The 23065-nt window shown below is 55.1% G+C and overlaps 2 protein-coding genes across 3 annotated transcripts in view; both read left to right on the top strand.

Annotated features, from left to right (window-relative positions):
• The window catches only part of STK35 (serine/threonine kinase 35), a 43878-nt gene extending 21142 nt beyond the window's left edge, over positions 1-22736 (top strand). The window contains exons 4-5 of one of the 2 annotated variants that reach the window (XR_003611607.2): positions 17989-22416; positions 22524-22736. The gene's annotated coding sequence lies outside the window, so the exon portion shown is untranslated. Of the gene's footprint in view, positions 1-17988 lie in introns of both variants that reach the window. The other variant, XM_028118681.2, reaches the window with a different exon arrangement.
• The window catches only part of TGM3 (transglutaminase 3), a 163842-nt gene continuing 152437 nt past the window's right edge, over positions 11661-23065 (top strand). The window contains exons 1-4 of the mRNA XM_088026639.1: positions 11661-11714; positions 14423-14505; positions 17989-18052; positions 20605-20655. Coding sequence (XP_087882765.1) covers positions 11661-11714; positions 14423-14505; positions 17989-18052; positions 20605-20655 — 252 coding nt within the window. The remainder of the gene's footprint in view (positions 11715-14422; positions 14506-17988; positions 18053-20604; positions 20656-23065) is intronic.

Here is a 23065-nt window from a genome sequence, read left to right as displayed (position 1 = left end):
CATAACACATGCCCTTCACTCAGGACCCTGTGGGAGGTGGCCACGTGAAACTGAGCTTCTGGGGTGTGAGACCCCCCCCCACCTGGAGCCTCGCCTTGTCCGTGTGAGGGGCTGAGGGGTTAGGTTTTGAAGGAGAGCGACAGTGCTGAAGATGGCCAAAGATGTTGATAATCACTGGTTATCTCTGGGGCCAAGTGCTTTTTGACCATTATTTCAACTTCCCAAAGGTCACAGCTGATAAGGAGCTGAACCCAGATCTGAGTCCCTGGTGTCCACTGATATGGGGTAATGCCTTATTGAAAGATCTAGAAATCACGTGTTTTTATAACCGAATTCAACAAATAGTTGCGCGCTGAGTGGAGTGTTAGATGAGTAACGTGAGCACGAGGCGCGTGGCCATTAGTAGCCTTCTAGTTGGGAGTTTCTTGTACCCCGAAAAGTACAGTGTGCTGCTGAACAGCTAGGTAACCCAACGGGGCGGTGGCGGCGGGGGGGGGGGGGGAATGAGCAAGGACACCTTCTCCATGAAGCCTTAACCGCCGAAGGGACCAGAGTCGGTTTGATTCCTGCACCCCAGAGGCTCATCCTGCTTAGTCTCTGGTGGAGCCTTGAACCTTCCAAAGAGGATGGAAGGAGGGAAATGCCATCCTTGCCCTGAAGCAGATGATTAGATCCTTACAGGATAGGGGTTTTATTTAAAGTTGAAAGATCTTTGGGAGGGGAATGTATTCAGCTGGTGATTATCAATCCTTGGATCCAAGCAGATCTTCAGTCTCTGAGCCTCTTTTGAATCCCTGTCTATAAAATGGATGCCTCAGCCTGGCCTTACCCAATACACTAGCACTCCATAGGGCTAAGAGCGGAGGGGTTGTGCATAGGGATCCAGAAGGTTTGCTTCTCTTCTCGCTGGGAAATTAAAGCTGTGTCTTCACTCTGAGGACCTGGTGGCCCGAGGTACCAGCATCCATGGAGGCCGTGGGGCCTGGTCTGTCTCCTTGTGTTTTCTCGGGGCTCCCCCAGGTCAAGAAGGCTGGTGTTTGTAAGGCCAGGCAGCTCCCTGGGGGCCGGCTTTGCTCTTGCCCTTGCCCTCCCCTGACAGCTCCAGCTGTACCCACAGGAGGAAGCTGAGCTGTGGGTTATGTAATGGGGCTGGTGGCCCCCGGGGATAGTCTGTCCCCTGAAGCTCTGCAGGACGTCAAAGCATCCGTGAGGGGACAGGCCTGCCCCAGGGCTGTTGTGGCTCATCTTCTACTCTCTGGCATCCTTGGCTCCTCCTAGCCCAGACGGCATCCCTTGGGGCAAAGCAAAATCGCTTTTGTAATCATGCAGCTGTAAGCAAGGCTTGCCTGATGGTTGGGGTCCTTCCAAGTCCCATTTCCTCTCTCCCCGCCCCCCCCTCCCACCCCGGGACACAAACACTTCTACCAACAATAACAGCTCCTGGGTATAAAAACCTGCTTTGAGGGGCCCCTGACTTGTGCCGAGCAGAAGCCTTGTCCTCTCTCTTCAGCTCTGAATGAAATACTTTCCACACTTTTTAATAGTTGACACCACGTGTGTAATTACCACATAGCATCTGCATGATTGCCACCCGCCGGCCTGCTGCAGATGAGGAAGCGGAGAATCCCTTTACTAAGTTTTGAGAGCCGGGATTTAAAACAAGGTATCTGCCCGGAAATTTCACTGTTCCCTTCTGCTTCCTGCAGCCCCTTTAAAAGCAGCTTTTGATGGGTTTATATTTTCAGGCGGATGGTGGACTCCCTCTCCGAGGAGCACCACACAGGTGGCCCCTTAGGTATTTGTGTACGGTGCTGCCCGTGGGCCTCTCTGACGACTGACCTGGGCACAGGCACACTGGAGCGGGGCCACCGTCCGCTCTTCCAGGTGAGGTCACCTGTGTGTGGCTTCCCCTTGGGTCACCCTGATACAGCCTCACACGTGGGCAGGTGAGGCGAGACTGGGTTAGTGAGGCACCCACATCACCAGGGACGGGCCACAGCAGGCAGAAGTCAAAATTACCCAAAGTTTGGAAGGTGGGAGACCAGAAACCCGCTCCATGTGATGGCCGCCAGGAAAGCGCAGGCACTGAGGGAGTGCCGACAGGCACCAGGCTGAGGGAAGGGCTCGGATGTGACCCAAAGGCAGCCTGCTGTCTCTGTTCCCTCCACCAGGGATCCTGGCAGAAGCCCCTTCCCAGTGAACATAGCCTGGGCCTTTGAGACTGAGGACCCAAAGCAAAACAGCAGTAGTGGCCAGGTTTCTCCCTGACAGATCTCCCGGTTCATTTATGAAATCTTGACTAAAGCAGGGGATTTCGTCATTGGTGCCCATCACTGATATGGCTGCCCGCAGCCCTGTGTGGAAAGATGCTGGGGCCATGTTGCATTTGGTGAGCAAGAGCCCTCCTGATACATGGCAGGCACTCGCCTGGGGGTGGTGTTGACAGGATAGACCCCCCCCCGGTCCCCCGCAGTGTTGTCCTCTAGTCATTCACCATGCAGCAACGGGGAGATGACATGGAGACTTAATTGTAGTAGCTGTGGCTCAGGAGAGATACAGGAAGCCTGGAGGGAGCAGAGGGAAAGCTTCCTGGAGGAAGGAGCACCTTGGGCTGGTTCTTGAAGGTCAGTTTAGTGGCACCTTATAAACCAGAGGATAGCAGGTCACAGCTCAGGGCTTGCCAGAAACTCACCTTTCGCGCCCTGAGGCTTTGTTGGGTACAGGACCCAGCTCTGCAGGGGAGAGGATACTGCTGTGGTCGTGAAATCCGAACCAGAGATGCCTTCTAGACCCAGAACCTGGGGCGACAGCCCAGGGTTCCATCTTGATAAACTAGGGCAGCAGCATACAAGCTCCCATCCCCCCCTTTTGTTGCTGCTAGCGAGTCCTCAGTGGTATTACAGAATCAAAGGAAATGGAGACCTCCTCCTGCATCTCTAGGACTCAGAAGCATGGCAGGCCTTAAAACTGCCAGCCAAGTTTAAAATAAATCAATACCATAACATACTGCAATGAATTTCCCAACTTTAAAGGAATTTCACTTTCAGTTAGAGGTGCCAGGGGAAAGCTATAACTCAGCCTGCATCATATACAGGTCAGATTTCTTTGTGTTGTTTCTTTGTAAAAGAAAACGATATCCGGGGACTTGGTGGGGAGATGGATTAGAGCCACCCAGCCACACCACAGGGCATAGTGAGGAAGATGAAAATGCTTCTGGTTTTTCCAGGCTGGAAAAAGGAGCTGGATATGGGGCCTGGGCAGTAATCTCACAGAGGGGAACCTTGGCTCCTTGTCATTCCAAGGCCTGGTACTGTAGCAGTCATGGAAGGCAGGTCGGCTTTGGTATATGGTGTTGGATTTTAGCATTGGTCAGCTGTTCCAATGGGAAAGTCACAGAGATGGTGTGAGCCAGTTGACTCATTCTGCATTTACTTCCATCCATTTGGAAAAAGGAAACGCTTACATACGTGGACAGCACCCTTTTGTTTTTTTGCCTTTCTGCTTTTTTCAGACATGTCTAAGACATGTCTTTCCTTCCAGAAGGCTCTGGTCTGGGGCACTGTCTGAGGCATGGGCTGGAAGTACAGTGCAGTCAGATCTTGGCATAGTGCATGGGCCTTACCAGCCCAGCCCAGCCTTGTACAGACGTAAGGAGAACTGGAAGTCACAAGTAAAGACTCATTTGTTGTTAGTAACCAGATTGCATACTTGGATTTGACGAATGGTTTGCATGGGGCAGCAGAAATGAGTGTGAGTATACCACACCCCAAACAACACAGTGACTCTTACCTTCTAGAAAAAGTTATTTGGAAGTTTAGGCCAGTTGCCTAAACTGAAATCCAGATGTCACCGCTGATGTGATCCAGGGTTACCCCTCCCTGCCCTGCCCTCAGATGCTCGGGGCAGGGGCACCAACCAGGTGTACCACCAAGAGCCGTTGGAGAGCCCATCACTCCAGCCCAGTGTTTTGTTTGGAGTCCTGTGGCTATGGGACAGCTATTCTGGAACTGTGGCTTCCCACCTACTCGCAGAGTGTCATTGAGTTGGGGCTAAGCTCGTGGTGCCATGGGCAGACCCAGATGTGAGTCTTCAGGATCTGCATCCTGATTATGTGGCCTGGGTAAAGTTGTACCAGAGTTCAAAAGATTGCTTCCTTTCTATCAGTGGAAGGAACGGAGAATGTCACGAGTAAGAAGTTTCCTACTTAATAGATCAAGATTCTAGCCTGTGAACTTGAAGATGTTGACAAGCTATCACCATACTCCTCCCTGCTCCTCCTCACCAGCTCCCATCTCCCAACACACACAGTGTCGGGGACAGACCTTCTCAGAGTGTGGTCCCCAGGCTGGCAGCATCACCTGGGAACTTGTCAGAATGCATCTCTCTGGCCCCACTTTAGTCCTACAGAGTCGGGAACCAGGGGAGGGTATTCAGCAAGCTGTCTGGGTGACACTGATGCACGCTCAGGGTCAGGGTTGAGGGCTGCCCTGGCAAAAGAAGGTAAAGGCACAGTCTGCCACGTTACCGTCTGTTAAACACACAGCCACATACCTTACTACCTCTTAACCTTTGGTCCTCAAAAAGTTTAGATCTAGGCTTAAGAGCTAGGAAGAGGGGCCTGCTGGATCCTAATCCTGTCTCTGCCTTCCATAATTACCTATCATCGGGACTTTGGGCAAGTCACTTCTCTGTGGGCCGTGGGTTTTTTGTCTAGAAAACCAGGGCACCTAAAGGACCACTCTCAGCCCCTCTCTCCCTGCTCCCTCAGCCTGGTCATGTTTGTGGATTCCACAGTGGATGAGTTTCCAGGAGTCGGGACTCCTGATTCTTGCTTGGTTTCTCCCTCGGTGCATGTGTCCTTAGGATGAGGTGAGGTCCTGCAGCCACCTGCTCCTGGGAAGAGAAAGAAAATAATTGAATTTCTCCGTGGGCTTCCCTGGCCCTGGGAGAGTAGACTTCTGAGCCATAATAACAATGAGTACCTTGCGATAATCTCCAGCAGAGTACCCTCAGGGGAGTACAGGGCCCTGTGAGGTCTTTGTGCTGGGATGGGAGCTCACCCTTCAAGAAAGGGGAACTTAAGAGGCAGCTGGGCATAGGGAATGGGGAAGCAACAGGATGCACAGGTCTGGTTTGGGTCTCCAAGTGGAGTCTTAGACATGGCTTGAATTCTGATTAGAAATCTTCACTTGTTCATTCCCCCAGACGTATTGAGCACCTGCTCTTTGTCCAGCTTGGGCCATGGAGACAAAGATAATCCCTGACCTCAGTCCAGCTAAACTTTAGGCATCTCTCTGAGCCTTGGAGTCCTCATTTATAAAATGGGTTGCTAATAACATTTACCCCATAGGATCTTCATGTGGATTCAATGGAAAATGGATGTAAGCTAGCCTGGGGATGCTGGGCGTGCAGTAGGTACCCCATAGCTCTTGGGTTCTCTTGTTTTTTCATACTAGTTCTTGGCCAGCCTGGGGACAGAGTGTGAAGTAGTCTCAGAATGCTTCCCACCCACCCCCATCAATAAAGAAAACACGCATGCCGGAGGGGCCCATTGATTTTTTTTTGGTAGCCCCTGTACGGTGCAGGCACTGGTAGGTGCTTCCAGTACATCAGGGACAGCTCAGACCTGGTCCCCACCCTCCGGGCCCTTTGACCTCTGTTTGAGAGACTGGTCCTAAGAGAAAACTAAATTTCATGCCTGTATGGATGGAGGAAACAGAAAATAGGGGACCCTCCCCAAGGCCGGAGGAGGAGGTGCCGTTGAACCTGAGACCTGAAGCATGAGGTGTCTGCCAGGCAGCGGGGCAGTGAATGGGTAGGGGCAAGGTGGGAGAGACTGGGAGGAAGAAGCAGGAGCCTGACATGCCCGGCGTTGGGGATGGTGGTAAGTCTCAGATCAGCTTCCCCCTCGGGTTCCGTGTTTACAGGAGCACTCTGGCTCTGCTGCTGGGGTTGGAGAGGGCAAGCATGGACCTGGGGGCCCAGCCAGGAAGTCGAGTTCCCCACGTTAGGGTGGATGGTACATGGGATGGGGCAGAGTGAATTTAAAGTGCATTTGGAGATTGCTGGAGGACTGCATGTGGACGGAATGAGGGAGATGAAGGCAGAGTGGCTCCACGAATCGCTGGGCTGGGGGGCAGAGCCATTTCCGAGACTGTGAACCCTGTGGGAAGAGGGACTTTGGGCAGCGCGGGGCGGGGGGGGGAGTACACAGATATATCTTGGATGTATGGCCATCAACCCATCCTCTCTCCTTTAGATGGGTATTTGGTAAGTGATTATCTGGGTCTTCTTGGGGTGCCTCTGGATCCCAAATTTGGGACTAAGCCTGGGACACCTTCATGAGCCCCAAGTGCCTGCCTTAGACCCAGGGCTGCCTTCACAGCCTTCATCTGATGACTGTGCCTTGCTGTGTTTTGTTCTTTCCTTTGTAATCAGCTTCTCATTAGGTGACTGGTGTGTCTGGCTCTTCTCTGTCTTTATTTGCATATGCACTCTGCTAAAATTATGTCCCAAGAACATAGCGTTTTGTTGTTTTTTGTATTTACTTTTGCTTTTCCGAGCTGAAAACCTGTGCAGTGTCCTGTCACGTGGGCAGGCTGGTGGTTCTGCCAAGGAGCAGCTTTCTCGCGCCCGCATCTCCCTCTCCGGGTTTTTTTCATGGTTATATAATATCGAGACCATGATTGCTGGCTCTAAAATTAACTTTGAGGGCCACTTTAATTTGTGAATTGGGAAATACTTTCTATTTTGGGTTAAGGAGAAAACGGGGAGAGGTGCGGAGAGCTCTGTGGTCAGTTGCCTTCAGGCACTTAAAGTGCAAGAGCTGAGGGGCTACCCCAAGGCCTGAACTTGACATCAAGCTAGTGGAAGGGGGCTTCAAGGTCAGTCCTTCAGCAGTCCTCGGACATCTTGGTTTGAACTACATGTGGGACGTGGGGTAGAAGCCGGCTCTGCCTGTTCACCACATCTCCTTCCCTGGAGATTAGGTCCGTGTTTTATACTCATTTACCAGTGCTTACTGAGAGCTTTGCAGTTTGCTGGCGGGCTTACAGTCGCTTTATTTGTTTCTGTTCTGCCCTAGAACAGGCCTGGGGCAGCCTGGAGTCTTTATCATCCTAAGGCATGAGGGCAAGGGGCAGGGGGCACTTCCTCTCAGTTAGCTTCTGACTTAGCGCACGCCATGTGCAGACTTCATACTCTTCCCCCTCTGTTTCTTATCTCCTCACATCCTCACATGGGTCCTGGATAGGATGTCCTTCCCACTCCAAAGACAGTAAGTGATGTGCCCCACTGGCCACATGGCCAGGAAGGGCTAGCTCCAGGGCCCTCTGCCATCGGCTTCTGAGGATAGGTCCCATGCACAGGTCTGTAGTGGCACCGTGCTTGGTGCTCCCAGGAGCTCAGTGGAGGGAACGTTGGCTTTTGGCTGGAGAAGTCAGTAACGGCAGCCAGTAGGACCTGTGACTTAAGATAGCCCTTGAAGAAAAGAAGGCAGTCAAGGGTGTTGTAAGCAAGGGACACAGCGTGAGAACATTGAGAATTTGTGTCAAGAGTAGATCTTCGGGTTGGCTCACACAGAGTTCGTGAAGTGGGAGAGTAAAATAGCACTAAGTTGCCCAGAGCCTTGAATGTCAGCCTAAGGAGGGTGACCTTCACCCTAGGGAAGAAAAAGTGGAGGCGGGTGATGGTGGTGTACAAGGCTGTTCTTTCTGGCAAATGAGTAGGTTACGGTGGGGAGAGAACGGTCAGCTCCCTGGAGGAGAGAGGAGATGCGACACCCAACAGGGCTAGCCTTCAGAAGGTACGAGACGGCACAGGCGCCCTCCTGAGCATGCAAAGGGAGACGGGGCAGCAGCTGATACGGCTGTTGGGAGCCCTGTATTTCCCTGTTGGTGTCAGTAAGTGACTGGCTTCGGAACCTGGCGTGTTGATAAATCTAGGTTTAAATTGCAGCTCTCCCAGGGCCCAGCTGGGTGACCTTGGGCACGTCTCCTAACTTCTCTGGGTCCCCATTTCCTGTCTGTTAAATGATGCTCATTTAACACGGACGTTCACTGTCGGCTGGTGTGAAGACCGGATGCACAAGAAATAGGAAGTACCCAGTGCAACTCCACGCTTGCCAGGAGAGCTCAGTAATGGGCAGCTCTGTGTGTTGCCTTCGTGCAGTCTGTCTGTTTTTGCCAAATCCTTACAGGCCCGTCATTCGTTGCACTAGCAATCTGCAGTGCTTTGCTTTTCCCTAAGAGAGCTCCAAGCCTCCTGGCAATGCCCCCCGTGAGTTCCCCGGGCACACCAGGCTTCAGTCTGGTTGCTGTAACCAGAAGTCCATATGGTCTCCTTTTGCCCAGACTGCTCTGGGCATGACCTTGTTTGAGTCTTGCCTCTTCTAACCACAGACTGTCCGGTCACCATATGGAAGAGCGACTGCTCCCCTTTAGTTGTGACAGCACCTTAGGCATGCTTCTGGCAAAGGGCCAGGGAGGAGGGTTCTCCCAGGAGCCTAGCATCTCCCTGGAGCCCTTTGTCTGCTAATCACAGCGGCTCCAGCTGAACCTCGGTCTCTTCGGGGACCAGTTGAGGCAGTTGGCAGCTTTCACTTCATCCCCACACTTAATAAGTTGAGGAAGGGAATTAGTTAGGGGGTCCCTGTAGCCGACTGCCAATTACCGGGGCTGTTTCTGCAGACAAAAAGTTGCCCCTTCATTTGTCTGGAGTGCCAGCCAGTGCCTGTTTACCGGCGCAGGTGCTTCCCAGCTCCCCAAGGGCCCCCAGACGTGAATTCCCAAGGCCAGAGAGACCGGCTTTAAATGGGTCTACGGCCTCAGACCCCGGTGGGATGACTCGGGGTGCAGTCCTGTGGATTTTTGGAGAGCCTTCCAGATCTCAGACTCTGATGTCTTGCCAGCAATTCTTCCTTTGTTTTGGGGGTTGTTTTTGAAAGATTTTATTTTTAAGCAATCCCTACACCCACCATGGGGCTCGAGTTCACAACCCAGAGAACGGGAGTCACACGCCCCACTGACGGAGCCAGCCAGGCGCCCCAGCAATTCTTCCTTTTGTGCATTTGGCGAGCTTTTGAATACTAGCATTTGGGGCAGCTCGCTTTGAGAAATCAAAAGGTTTAAAACAGTATTAGGCAAGACTGCAATGGTGACGACATGAGCACTGCTGTAATGTGACCAAAGTCTCAGATGCTGCAAGCTTCCATGGTAACTGGCCGCCACATTTTATGTAGGCGCGTTCACTGCCCTGGCCCAGCTTTGTGACACACTGGAGAGAAGGCTGGCATCTGTCTCCAGCAGCTCGCCACCTTGGCTTCAGGCTCTGCTCGCCCCTCTTCTCTCAGTAAGCCAGGCCCCGACATATAGCCAGCCCATCAGCTGTGGCGCAAGAGAGCGTGTATCCTCACCGTGGTAAGTGGGCCACCGATCGAGCTCAGCTGACTCGCCATAGAGCCCGTCTCCTCTCCATGACCTTTGTCTGCTTTAGGAGTCTCAGCTTTGCCTTGAAAATCTGTAAGGAGTGGGACCCTCCACCCCCCACCTCCCCCACCCCCGTCCCACTGGTAGGCAGGGCTCTGGTGCCATCAGCTGCAGCCTGGCTCCTGCACCCAGCTTGCCCTGCTCCGCTGTGCCCCAGGCAAGCCCGTGGAGCCCTCCCGGGGTGCTTTCTGGTTAGAGTCTTTTCCTTGATAGATAAGAGCCTGCTGAGGTGCTTGTGGTTCTTAGATTCCTCAGAAGCTGAGTGTCAGGGCTGTCCCTCCTGAAAAAGGCACACACCTGACGCATACTGTGGTACTTCATATGCCTTCCGGGCGCTTGCAAGCCCTGTGCATCCTTGGAGTTCGAAGGACCCCAGATGGAGAACCCCTGCCCTGGTCCCAAGCGCCCCTGAGTGGTGCAGGAAGAGACACGGTCCCCAGCAAAGAGCAGGGAGAGAGCTAGATGAGACTGGAAACCAGGGCCCCCACCACCAGATGGGGTCCTTCGTCATTTTCCTGCAGTTTACTTCAGTGTCTCTTAGTAGGGGCTAGATTCCTCTGGTTGCCATCTGTGCTGTTACAGCCTGGGCGACAGTCTGCCTTTCAGAATGCATGGGGTGGCCTCCTCCGGACACGCAAAAGTGGACAAAGGGTGGGCCCCTGGCTGCTCGAGAGCTGGTGTTCAGTTTCTCGGAGGGAGGGGGGGCTACCCTGCCGCAGCCCCCACCCCACCTCCGATTTCCACAACCCGTAGGCTTCGAACATGGGGTGTGGCGTGCACCCCGGCCGGAAGGCCACCACCGCCTCTCGAGCCGTTGGCCTGCTACGGAGCAGCAGGCTTTTTTGGGGTCGGTCCTGGAGGGAGGCTGCGTGGGTCTTGAAGATCTGGGGAAGACAACAGAGTTGAAGCCAGAGCCAAGGCTTCCGGTCGTGAGGCCACCGTTCTCATTTGCGTCTTCCTGTGGCTGGCTTTCCTGGGGTGGGTGGCCCACTGAAGCCAGACTGGCTCCCGCTGGCCACCCCTGGATTTCAGGCTTCTCTCTCCAGATTGAACAGAAGGCCTTATTTTCTTCCCCTTTGAAAGGCAGTGAGGGAAGGAGGGGCAGAGAGCTGGCATTGGCCCCAGAGCTGCCTGGTTCTGTAGCAGGTCAGCAGTGTCGTGTCCGGGAAACCCTTCGTCCCCACCCCCGTGTGCCTCCTGTCCCCCACCTAGCTCTGCAGATGTGTTGGGGGGGAGGGGGGCGGCACGCTGTGGCCAGGTAGGAAATGAGCCCGGGCGACGTCCCGGCTCCTCCCCTGCCACCTGCTGGAGCCTGGCCAGGCGGCCCGGTTTTCTGAGGTGAGGGTGAGCATCTCTCTCTCCACCTGGCATTGCGTTGCTCAGTGTGAACTCAGCTATAGGCAGGGATGTTACAACCAGATTTTGTGTTAAGATCCTGTCATGCTGAATGATTCCATGAAGTTTGTAAATTAATTCTTTTATTGCCACGTGCTAGCTCCCGGGTCCCGTCAATCAGCCAGTATTTGACTCGAGGGCTTGGTGCCCTGAGAGGCTCAAGAGAAGCCCAGGACTGTCCTGTCCTTCAGGCAGTTAGGGTTAGGGGTGGGGCGGGGGGGCACATGGCATGGCTCATGGGGGTCTGCTCGCTGGGGCACAGGGGCAGGGGCCCCTGGGAGAAGGCCCATGGAGGGGGACCTGGAAGGGTGAGGGGCAGGGAAGGTGACAACCGGACCAGCGCTTGCTGAGGCCCAAAGCAGAAAGGAGGCTGGCTTGATGCCAAGTCGTCTGGTCTGGAATTTTTGCCTGGGCCAGCCAGGGAGGTGGTGAGGTTTAGGGTTGGGGTGTGATCGAAAGCTGTCATCACCACATGCTAATTGCCTCCTGTATACCTCAGTGTGCCCCATACGGATACTGTCGCTGGACGTCACACCCTGCACGGCAGACATGGCCACCTTGTCAACTGAGAGAGCTGAGGCTCAGGGACCTGGACTAGTAATGGGGAGGAGAGCTGGGGTATCAATTTTAGATCTCCCACCTCAGCCCTTGACAGAGCAGTAGCTCTTCACTGCTCTGTAACCTGATGCTCTATGAATGACGTTCTCCCCGCGTTCGGGACCTGCTCCCAAACTCCTGCCTTCTTTTAGCCTCCTGGTCAGGGCTCAGAGACCATCGCGAATGGCGTCCCTGGCCTTGCAGAGCATCGTGGCTGCTGTGGAGCCCCTGTTGGATGTGCTCTGCTCGGACTCTTGTTCCCTTTTACCTTCTGTAGACCCGTGCACCGCTTGTGGCACGGTGGTTCCTAGCTTTGCCCCTCTCTGAGCCCCTGTGGCTAGCAGAGCCTTCGGTAAATGGGGTATCAGAACGCTTGGCTCCCTGGCGTTTGTCCCTCTGACAGATGGGGACAGACAGTAGTACCAGGGCCACTGAACCCCGGGGCTGGCTGGTCGGTATCTACGTATGAAAAGCCAGCTGCTTTGGTATATTACGCAAGCGAGGAAAACTAATCCTGCTTAGGAGAGACCTGCCCTCTGTGACCCTGACATGGCCTAGCCCCTGTGCCTCCACAGTGTGATATGCAAACAATGAATACCTGAGCCTTGGTTTGTCCATTTGTAAAATGGAGATCTTTCCTCCATGCCCCTTTGTTTGGGCAAGGGAAGCATCGCTTTCGAAGCCTTGCACGGGGTCTGGCGTGTCAAAGGTAGCCGTAGCTACAGGAATAATACCTCCACGCGGGAGTGCAGGGAGGACTGGGGCGCCTGGGTGGCTCAGTCGTTAAGCGTCTGCCTTCGGCTCAGGTCATGATCCCAGGGTCCTGGGATCGAGCCCCACATCAGGCTCCCCACTCGGCCGGAAGCCTGCTTCTCCCTCTCCCACTCCCCCTGCTTGTGTTCCCTCTCTCGCTCTCTCTCTCTCTCTCTGTGAAATAAATAAATCTTTAAAAATATATATTAAAAAAATAAAAAATATATATTTAAAAAAAAAAAAGGAGTGCAGGGAGGACTTACTTTAAGAGTGAGTTCTTGGCTCCCCACCTAAGAATACCAGCATTTGAGTTTATATCGTGCTTTAGTGTATGAGCATGCTAACCCAATGACTTCCTTTTCTCTTGAGTAGATGAGAGGGATAGAGAACACTGGACTTGAGGTTTGAATCCCAGTTAAGCGTTTACGAGTCATTGAACCTTTTCGCATGTTGCTAAGTGTCGAGAGCATGTGCATCACATATGCTTACGGTTGCTGCTTACCTTCACAGCAGGTGGCATGAGCTCAGGTGCTCTGTGCCACCCTGAAACCTGGTATGGGAGCCCTCCTGACACTTGCCAGTGGTCACCTGGGGTCATCCTTCCAACGGGGTAGCCATGACATTCTTGTACAATATCACAGAAAATAGATCCTTGCAGACAGCTACGTGGTATTTCAGACTTCGAGGCTCATGGGCTTTAAAATTCCATCCTTAGGCCTGAGCGGGTTGAAAGGGGCTGAGGATAGCTTTGCCACCATCTGGCTGTCCTTGGGGCATTACAGCAACGGTGTGGCAGAGGCTGCCTTCCAGAGGGCGTATTGGGAGAGCTCCCCCCACCCCGCCTTCATCCTACACGTCCATACTGCAGAGAAGGACAGAAAGTTTCTGAATTAAGCCTCATCTCTAGATAAGGTGTACAGTTCGGTCTGAGAACCAGAGTGAACAATGTGATCGATCGTACGGAGTGTCCCGCTCAGTACCAAGTGCTGGGATAGGCAGCTTACTTGAATCCTCACAACAGCCCCTAAAAGGGTAAAGAGCAGCATCCCCATTTGCTGGCAAGGAAAAGGAGGCTCAGATGCTATAAGCGGCTGGTAAGTGGCAGAGGCGGGATTTGAACCCAGGACTGTTCACCACAGCCTGTGCTGTTTCCCCAATAGAGCACTTGAGTGAAGATGCTCTACTGAAACATAGTCGTGGCTCCTGGGAGATTCTCACACCCTGAGGCTGCCAGACTGACACATTTGGAAGGATGGTACAGTTTGAAAGAAGGAGGCAGAGTAGGAGACGGGGGACCACAAACCATTTCCATTTAGTTTCATCTCAAAATGACATTTTGACATCAACAAAGTAGGAGGGCCGCACTTGGAGAGTAAAGGATAGCCTTCTCTTCCCCGAGATGTTTCGTCTCTGCAGGCTGGGGGGTTGGGAGGAGGTGGATCGGGGGGGCCCGTCCATCCCACCCCTTCGTCCTCACTCCCCGCCCCTTCCCCCACTTCCCTTCTCCAAAGTGCTGGTGGCATTCATGGAAGAACTCTGGTTCCCCCATTTCCTTGATCAGACAGACAACTGCTAAGCTGGCAGAGGAACTTGCTAGAAGGCTGCTCCCTGCCTGGTGGCTCCACATCCTCTGATGTGCTCTAGACACCAGTCTCGTGAAGAGGTACCTAAGCCAAGCCCTCCATGAACCCTTTTCTGAGTGAATGTGTTTATAAGTGAAGGGATTAAGTGGGTTTTAAACTCCGCTTAAGCTCTTGTCTCTCCAGGAAGGGATTTCCCGGGACAGTTCGATGCTGAAAGCAGGAGCTGTGGGGTGAGACTGACCCAGGCCCAGACCCTTCCCTCGCCTACCCTTTGGCCGTGCAGCCCTTTTCTCTGAGCTTCTCTGGAACTGGGTGACCGTAGTGCCTACCTCGTAGGGTTGCGGGGGCGAGATGAGGCCGTAGCTATAACACGCGGGCTCCGTGTGGGGACACAGCAAGGGGGAAGCAGTGGGAAAGAGCTGAAAGTTGCCTTAATGGGTTGTTCCCTACAAAGCCCTTGGAACGTTCGATGCTGGGTGAGCGATTGCTGTGATGATAATTACAGAGAAGGAAGGTCAGACGTGCTGAGGGAGCTTTGTCCGAGAGCTGAAAGAAGGGGCAGGATTTGCCAACACGCCTTCCTGGATCACTGGCCCCTCTCCCCCTCAGGACTGGCGGCAGATGCAGGTGGCAGCGGAACCCCTGGCCGGTGGCTTGAGGGCACTGCGGGCAGTGCTCAGCAGCGCTGTGGTGTGGGCCGAGCCGCTCCATCTCTCTGGGCCTGTCCCCTTGTTAAAATGGGGCGGTCAGCCTCACCAAATGAGACGATCCGGAAGGCAAATGTGGCGGTTAATCACACACCACTTGTCATTCCGCTCAGCGGCATGGCTCGGCCTCCGCACAGGGCTCTGTGGTCAGAGGTGCGCATTCCACTGGAAGCGATGAGGCAGGCCCTGGTCCAAGCCAGTCACTGGGCAGCCAGGGAGCCGGGGTGTGACATCTGCTAGGATGAAGTCGGAGGCTCCCAGCCCCTTACACCATTTACCACCCCAGCAGGTGCCTGGGAGGGTCTGCTGTTGGTCTAACCCAGAACCGGGTGCTCCAAGCCATTTCTGCTCGTACCTGCAGAGCCTGGCTCCCCATGTACCTGCCACACCATCGGCCCCCCAGGGCAGGTGCACCTTCTGTAATGGGAGGCGGGAGAGGAACCCGAAGCCAAGGTCCTCTCCCTGAAAGAGAGCCCTCTTACTTTCCTTGTCCCTGCCCCCAAGAGAGAAGCAGACCCAGACCTTTAAGCCATCCTGAGGCATCCTCCTGCGAGGAGGGGACCCAGTGCCAAAGCCAGGGGAGGGTGGAGGAGTCTATGGGAAATGTCAGCCTGGCTTCCTGGCAAGGGGCCCAGTGATTACAGCGGTCATTACACACTGGTGTCTCGGGAGCTGTGCTGTTGGTTTGACCTTCTGCGGGCACACTCTGTTCTGCTAGTTTATTATGTAAAAAGGGACTTCTGGCTTCTGAATCTCTCAGCCTCCTTGACCGCTGCTTTTCTGCTGCCATGGGCCACCTTCCTGCTGATGGGCATCCCTTTGAGCAGGGTGTCCTCAGCTTGGGTCCTGCCAAGGGAGGGAGGAAAGCAGTGTCCAAAAGGTCATAACTGGTCCTGGAGATGAGCTTAGCAGATCACACATTAGCCTACAGTTTCCTGGGCTTTTCTTGTCCTGTTTCAGAAGGACTTGGAGTGTCTCGGATGGTGAGGTTCCCCCCCGCCCAGCTCTCCCTCCCCCTGGCTGCTGGTTGCTCTGCTTTGTGTTGAAAGCACAGGGAGAAGGTCGTAGACATGCTGAGTAAAGCCAGAATTTGAGATGGCTTCTGGGTCATCTCAGGATGTGCTTCTGGTGATTTTATTTTGCCAGGTCAGAAACTGAGATACTAAACCCACCAACGCATTTTTTTTTGTTGATGGAGCGGACTTCACAGGCAGGGAAACAGAAGCAGCAGAGGAAGAGGTTGAGGCTGAGAAAGCCAGTATTTTCTTCCAGATCAAATACTTTTCCAGCACCTTTATAATTCACCCCCACTCTACTCCCCATACGCAGACACTGGGCGCCCCCTCCCTCGCTTTGCGCTGGAGGAAGGAACTGCACAATCTAACCTCACCTGACAGCTTGTGGAAAATTCTCCACTGTCCACTATGTGTGTGGAAGAGCCCAGAAAAGAGCCTGGGTCTGGTCTTTTGGACTGCTTCTCCAGGGGCCTTTCTTTGGGGCTGCCAGCTTTTCTTGTCCCTTAGAGTACGCTGGTTTTCCCATTACAAAGTAAAGCATGACAGCGTGGTGTGTCCTCAGTAGTAAGCAGGGGAAGGAGAAAATGCACCCACGACAAGTACATTTTGATGTACTCTTGACAGATTTCCTATACGTGGAGGTTTTTGTTTGTTACATGGTTCTGCTCGTACTGTATATGCCGCGGGACATCGTAGGCTGCTTATTTCTCCTTAACCCCAGGAAGTGCTTCTGCCATAACCTGCCTTCTCATTTCCTCTGTACTACATCACTGAGTAAGATGGATCATTTGCTTAAATCTTTTCTTTCTGGATTTCTGGGTTGTTGCCTCACAATGTAGATCATACTTCAACGAGCACCTTTGTTCATAAAGTCCTTTTCATATATAAGATGACCAGTCAAGCTGGGTTTCCGGAAGTGGAACTTTAGGGTCTAGAGGTCTGCACACACCTGAGGCTCTGAAAACACAGGGCCAGATTGCTTTCCGGAAGGCGCTGGTACACGTCTCCAGCAGGGTGTGCATCCCTTCCGTGCCGCCCTCACCCAGCTAGGAGCGAGCAGTTTGGGTGGTCTAGTGGCTGCAGACTGCATGCTGTCCAAATCGAACACATTCATCGTTGCCGGTTGGGGACGAGGACGGGGTGGGCTCATGGAGTCAGTCAGTTCCTGCTGGGGGCCAGGTACTGCACAGTCGTTATTCCAGTCAGACCTCAATGGAGAGCCCACCATTTCTCACAGGAGGAGACGGGCTGTCTCATATTGCCAGACCCCACTGCCTCCTGTGAGGACCAGCCAGGCGTCTGTCTCCCTGGGACCTGAGGACGACAGGCCCGGGTGGTCAGGCTGCACGGGCGGCGAGTGATGGTGGGGAGGGCACGGCTCCTCAGGCTACACGGAGCTTACACAAGAATAAAGCCATGGGGGTGGGGCAGATTTGGAGGGATTTCAAGCAGGCCATGAAAGACCCGTCATTCAGGTTGATGGCAGGCACTCCGAAACCCCAGGATGAGTCCCTGGGCTGTGCAGATGGAGGAGCATTGCTGCCTAGGCTGGGGCCCTGCTCGGCTCTGATTGGGCTGGAGGCAGGTGCTGGCTCAAGGCTGATCGCTGTAGCTCTTGTGTTCCAGGCCTCCACTAAAATGGGTCCCTGAAAGGCCGGTGGCTGGTCCTGTTCCCGAGGCCTGGCACCAAGGCAGTTCCCAAGCAATAACTAATCATAATAGGGCCAGGTGCTGTCTCAGGTGAGATGCATTGTTCATTTGGTCCTCATAATAACCTCTGATGTGGTGCAGGTGATGAGACCAAGGAGCAGAGGGCTTTAAATTTGCCCGTGGTCAAGTGGCAGAACCTCATTCTTGACCCTGGCCCTGAGTCACCCCAGCCCCTGGCTGTGGGGTTCTGGCCCCTCTTGAGACCTAAGAGCTTTGGCTAACTCAGGTTCTCAGGGGGCTGAGCCTCACTCGTCTGTGACACAGGATAAACCCAAGAGCGTGAGCGCGAAACTTCCGTACAGCACAGTTAGAGAGGGTGAGGAGGGACGTGGGCCAGGGTCCGGAGGGACTGATGGCTAGGGTCCTGCAGCATCTTGTCCTAATAGCACAGGGATGGGGGTCATGATGGGATTGGCAGCTGCAGCCAACCAGCCTGCGTTCCCAGCCAGGGTCGGCTGCTCCATCAGTGTGATGTTAGTCATATGTCTTGTTAACCGTACCTCAGTTTCCCTCTGTGAAAAAGGAGAATAATGTGCCACGCCTACGGCAGGGTGGTTGTAGCAAAGCTAGATTCCCTCCCTGTGAGGTATTCAGAAACCTCTCTGGCCCCCAGCACATCACAGCTCCTGAGGTCCTCGGGGTTGGGTGCTGGCCCCGAGTGGGGCATCCGGAGCCTGGAGGTGCCCCGAGCCCACCGGCCCAGTGTCCGCTCATCCCCGGCCTTCTGTCTTCTGTCTTCCAGGTTGATCCTCGGGACCCACAGTCTCATCGTGTCTCCCACAGAGGCCCACAGAGGTGGTGGCTTGGTCGGTTGGTGATCTCCCGACAGCTGGATCTCCGGCAATGTGAAGCTTTTGTTTGGGTTTCCCCCCCTCCTTTTAGTTTCGCTTAATTTTTTTTAAATCTTATTTTATTTTTTGTCCTTTTTTTTCCTTCCTTTTTTAATTTAAATGATTAAGACTTCAGAAGAGCAGGAAACTGTGCTGTGGAGAAACAACGTGGACAAAAGCATATGTATAAATGTCATTCTTAATTTTTGTATGGGGTTAGGGAGCTATTTTGTTTTGTTCCTTTATTTTCCCTCTGTCTTCTTTGATTTACCCATCCTTCAGTTCTGCTTAGAGCACCTCACTTCCCCAGAGAAGGCCTGCCTCTCTGCGGAGAGCCAGGGTGGGTCCCGGCCCTGGGGGGCGTGAAGACAGAAGGCAGCCTGTGGGCCACCACCCCCCGCAGACACAGGCGCTGCCAGACTCCGGCGGGCCGCCCTCAGCCCTAGAAATGGTCAGAGGCGAAGAAGGACCTGGAAGAGGAAGACAGGGTTTGGCCCAGAGAACTCAAGAAAGTCTCAACTGCGGGTTTGTTCTCTCTCAGCTGCCGGAAGCCCTGGGCCACTCCAGGACTCGCAGTGGTGGGAGGCCATTCCCTCTTCTGCCCTTTAGAACCCAGAGCGCTGGGGAGCAGGGGGGGACAGAGGTGACTATCCCCCACTTCCCAGCGGTCGAGCGCCAGCCCAGCCCAGCTCTACAAGCCTACCTTTCTGTTAGTGGTCTCCCTCCCAGAGGAAGACCCCCTCCCCCCAGGAAAAACAACTGTCGTGCCAAACCTCTGCCTGGGACACAGCCGGGTCTTCGGCAGGCATCTGTCACTCCTGTGAGGTTAGCGCCCGTCACCTCCTGCTTCCTGGATCATCTCCTTCCCACATGTGCCCTCCACGCATCCCGGTTGTCAGAGACTGCCTGAGTCCCTGCGATCTGGCTGTGACCTGGCCCTAAGAACAGGGTGTCCTGAAACTGGCTGCCATTGTCACCTCCTCGCAGTGAAGGGCATGCCATGCACGTGGGCCCGTGGTGTCCCAGTCGGCGACAGCGTCAAGCGCCGTCTCCCTCACCCCCAGGAACTTACTGTTAGGTGCCCTCCCTCCACGTACACGTGTCCGGTGGGAAAAGATTGGACCCACCAAGAGCAGGGAGGGGACGGGCTAGATCCCCCCCCGAGCCCCTGCAGCTGTCAGGTGCCCATGGCGTAAAGTTTGCCCCGCGTGACCCTGTTGACCTCAGCACCAGCGTCTGTGCGGGCCATGGTCTGTGTGGCCATCCCACGCTCTCTGCCAGCACGTGGGCAGCTCCCTCGCCTCGGGCTTGTGAACCTGAGGGTTTGCCCACCCCCTCCGCCCCCGGCGCAGGTTCAGGTGGCTGGCCCCGTGTTGTCCCTCTCACCCGCAAGCTGCTGAGGCTGCTCCAAAGGCTTCTCCCCTGTTACGGCCAAGCAGGACAGGGTCTTGGGGGAAAGGGAAATTCTTCTATGTTTGTTTCTCGTTTTCTCTAAACCAGCATAGGATCGATAGGGGAGGTACTTGGAGGGCATTCAGGTTGGTGTGTGACCAAGGGGGGCTCTCCGCCACCACCACCACCACCAGCCCCCCCCCGAGCGGCAGTCCTTTGGCCCTGGGTGTTGCGGAGAGACCAACGCGACGCCAGCCCAAACTTGCAAACTCACCACACGTTTGCTGGCATTCTCTCGCCTTTTCTCAGGGCCCTCAAATACCAAGGCTGCTGCTTCCTCCTGGGCAGACGGTTGGCCGCGGTGAGCAGGGCTGCAGGTGGGAGCCATGTGCTTCCCTGCCTTGTGAAATCCTTCATGCCCACCCACCCCATCTCCTCTCCGGCTTCTCAGGCCACCAGAGTGCACCCTGAGCCGCCCCCGGGAGGGTGGGGAGCACAGTGTCCCTGACTGCAGCGCACCCCCGTTCTCTGCCTTCCCTCAGGGGCAGCTAATGGTGAGAACAAGGGGACTGGCTCTCACCCCACGTTCCCTGGCTGCAGCCCCTGCCCTCAAGTTCTTGGTCAAGGCTCAGGCCTAACCTCAGGCCCTTTACTTCAACTTCACCTCGGCCCTCCCCCGGTCTCTAACCTCCGTCTGGATCAGGTCTCGGAGCTGTAGCGGCCCCCCTTCGTTATTTCTCTTGGCATCAGTGTAGCCCCCGTAGGTCACAGGATGCCTCTGCCTTTTGGGCAAGGCAGGCAGCCTGGGAGGGCTAGCCCTTATCTTGCAGGACTTTAGCCTACCCTTGCTTGGTGGCAGGGCCTCCTTCCCAGGCTCACGATGGCCAGCTCATTAGCCCCAAGTGCCTGTCTCTCCCTCTTGCCCCCCCACTTTGTCCACCCCGGGTGCCCAGCCAGCCAGGTGGACGTCAGCCCCAAGTGAGCGCCGGCTCGGCCCACAGCCAGCGGACTAGCCTCAGTTGGACCCAGGTAGCTCCCATCCACGTCTCAGCCACCGCCCCCCCTCCCCCCGCCCCGTTCCCGCTGTGGGTCAGCCTGCTGCCTCTCTTTCCCCTCTTCATCCTTCCCGCCTGTAGGTGCGGCCTGGCGGCAGCCCTATACCACCTCATCTCCGCGCCACCACGTTCGTAAGGCCTGTGCAAGTTTTAGGAGTTCCAAACCTTGAAATAGTCACTCTCTTCTCCTTGGATCTGTGAAACAGTTAGCCCGCAGCGGGGAGGTTCTGGGCCTGAGACCTGTGGCTCTTGAGCTCAGTATCCTCCCAGCGAGAGGACTCGGCAAGACAGATCATAGTGCCTTATTCCACTGCCCTCCCTTGACCAGACGTGCTGGCTCCGCTGGAAGTCCGTGGCGTCCTTCTCCCTACGTCTGCCTGTCACTTAACCTCTCACTCCCGCCCACAGAGAGCCAGGAGGGAAGCCAGGCCCAGGGCTCCCGCCACCACCGGGACACTAAGCGCAGCTATAGCCGGGGACAGAACAAGCATGTTTCCACCAGGTGGATGCTCGCTCTCTGCCTCTCAATACCCAGCAGACCCCCTGCCTCTTACCTCTAGCCAGGAGGATGCCGCAGTCTGTCCATTCAGGGCTGGCTCCGTCTGACCCCTTTCTGGGCACCGGGGACGAAAGGCGCAGGCCTTAGCCCCCTCTCCTCCCAGAAGCATTGGGAGAGGAGCGTGGGACTGCTTTCCTCCCACGCAGACGTGGTTCGCCCCCGACCGGCTGCCTTTCTGAGGGAGTGTGTTCAATGTTTACTTAAGAGATACCCTGTTTACAGCTGGAGGAGAAACGAGCCCAACACTGGCAGAGATCTGACTCCTGATGGGGCCTGGCCTCCTTTCGGGCACTGCCAGTGGTGGGGGGGGGGTCCCAGAGCGAATGAAGGCTGAGCCCGCAGGGGCGCACGCCCCGCACCCCCTCTGCTCCCTGACCCCGCGGTGCTAAGACCACTCACCACCTTCCTTGCAGCCTTCTTGCCCCTGGACATTCCCCGCCTCCACCATTCCCTTCCTCCCAGGTTCTCTGCTCCTTGACATATCAGCTGTCTCCTAGAAAACCAGTGTTTGGAGCAATAAGATTATTTTTGCCTGAGTCTTTTTTCTAAGGAAAGGTAAAGAGCCGGCATTGTAAGAGTGTTCTGTCTATGTTGTTGCAGTTTACCTTTGCAGAAGACAGATCTTTGTAGGACGGCTGTCTGGGTTTCAGCCTCAGAGTATCTTTTGGAAACTTGGGACAGCAGGAGTTGGGCCTCCACGCCCCCAAGAAGGGGACCCCTAACTCTCTGCCCTCACCTTGCTCCATGCTGCCTGGGCTCCTGGCTCCGCCCACCCAAGTGTGCCTGTCCCCTCCGATCCCCCTTGTGCTCCCCTCCCCTGTACACACCCATCTGGGGGGGCCGGTGGCTCCTGGGTTATTGCTCCCCCCTGACTCCCTTCCCCTCCCTTGGCCTGCGTGGTGGCCCCCAGACCACAGCGCTCCTGGAGTCACCTAGGAGCTGGCAGCCTGACAACAGCCAAGCCTGGGGCTGAGGCCCGGAGATGGCACCTTGGCCGCCCTCCCACGCCGGGCCGAGGCACAGCCTCCGGGACGCCAGGCCCGTCTCTGATCCCGCCTGCCAGGCTCGGAGGGCAGGGCCTCCTGTCCAGAGAGATGCCCTCAGAGGGGCAGCGAGGAGGTGGGGCAGGAGGCCTGGCGAATGGACGCTTCCAAGGCCACCCTCGAGAGGTGAAGCCACTCCCACTGGTTGCCTGGAGGCGCCCACACCTTTTGCCAGGAGGGGCCACACAAAAGGAAGGGAGTTGGTTCAGGAACATTGTGAAGAACTCTGTGTGCCCCAGGGGTCCTCGTTCATCACAGCGGGGGAGTATGACGCCACAATTTAACATGCAGGTGGGACGACTTGGGTGTGAGGGAGGCACCGAGTAACCCAGGCACAAAGTTAGCTTCAGATACTAGTTAATAAATCTATTTTTCTTTATTTTCTTTTTTTTGCACAGAAGCTGGTAATCTAGGACCTACGTGTGAACAACTTTATATGAATATTTTTTGTACTTGGTTTACTTGGGTTGGTATGATACATTATATTTAAGTTCCTTGAACACTGTGGATCCCCCTAATGTGTATGAATGACTGAGGCTTTGTAAATTAAGGGACGTTTGTGTGAATAAAGTTATTTGATGGGGTCAAAGAAGCCATACCTGATTTGAAAACGAGTGCTTCGTGGTTTTGTTGACACCCGTTTGGGGGAGGGAGGAGCCAGGTGGTGCCACAGGTCCCAGGTCCCGGTGGGTGAACTGCCTGGTGGCCTTCGACCAGCCTCCCAGCCCCAGCCCATCGCAGGGGTTCCAGGGGCTGCAGCCAGGCCCTCAGAGGCCCTCCCAGGCCCAGCTCTGCTTCTGCAAGTTCTGCCCTCGGGAGTTTTCACAGAGAGATAAAGAGAGGTCTCCAAACCACAGCGGCAGGGGGAAGGGGACAGGGATGTCCCAGGGGGCCGGTGGGCTCTGAGCTGAGGGGCTGACACCCATGCCCCGAGAGCAGA

The sequence above is a fragment of the Eumetopias jubatus genome, unplaced genomic scaffold (genome assembly GCF_037043125.1).
Source record: "Eumetopias jubatus isolate StellerSeaLion01/CBP00866 unplaced genomic scaffold, mEumJub1_p1.0 scaffold_9, whole genome shotgun sequence".
In the NCBI taxonomy this organism is placed as follows: Eukaryota; Metazoa; Chordata; class Mammalia; order Carnivora; family Otariidae; genus Eumetopias; species Eumetopias jubatus.
Note: the sequence above shows the minus strand (reverse complement) of the source record. Positions and strands in the feature narration are given on the sequence as shown.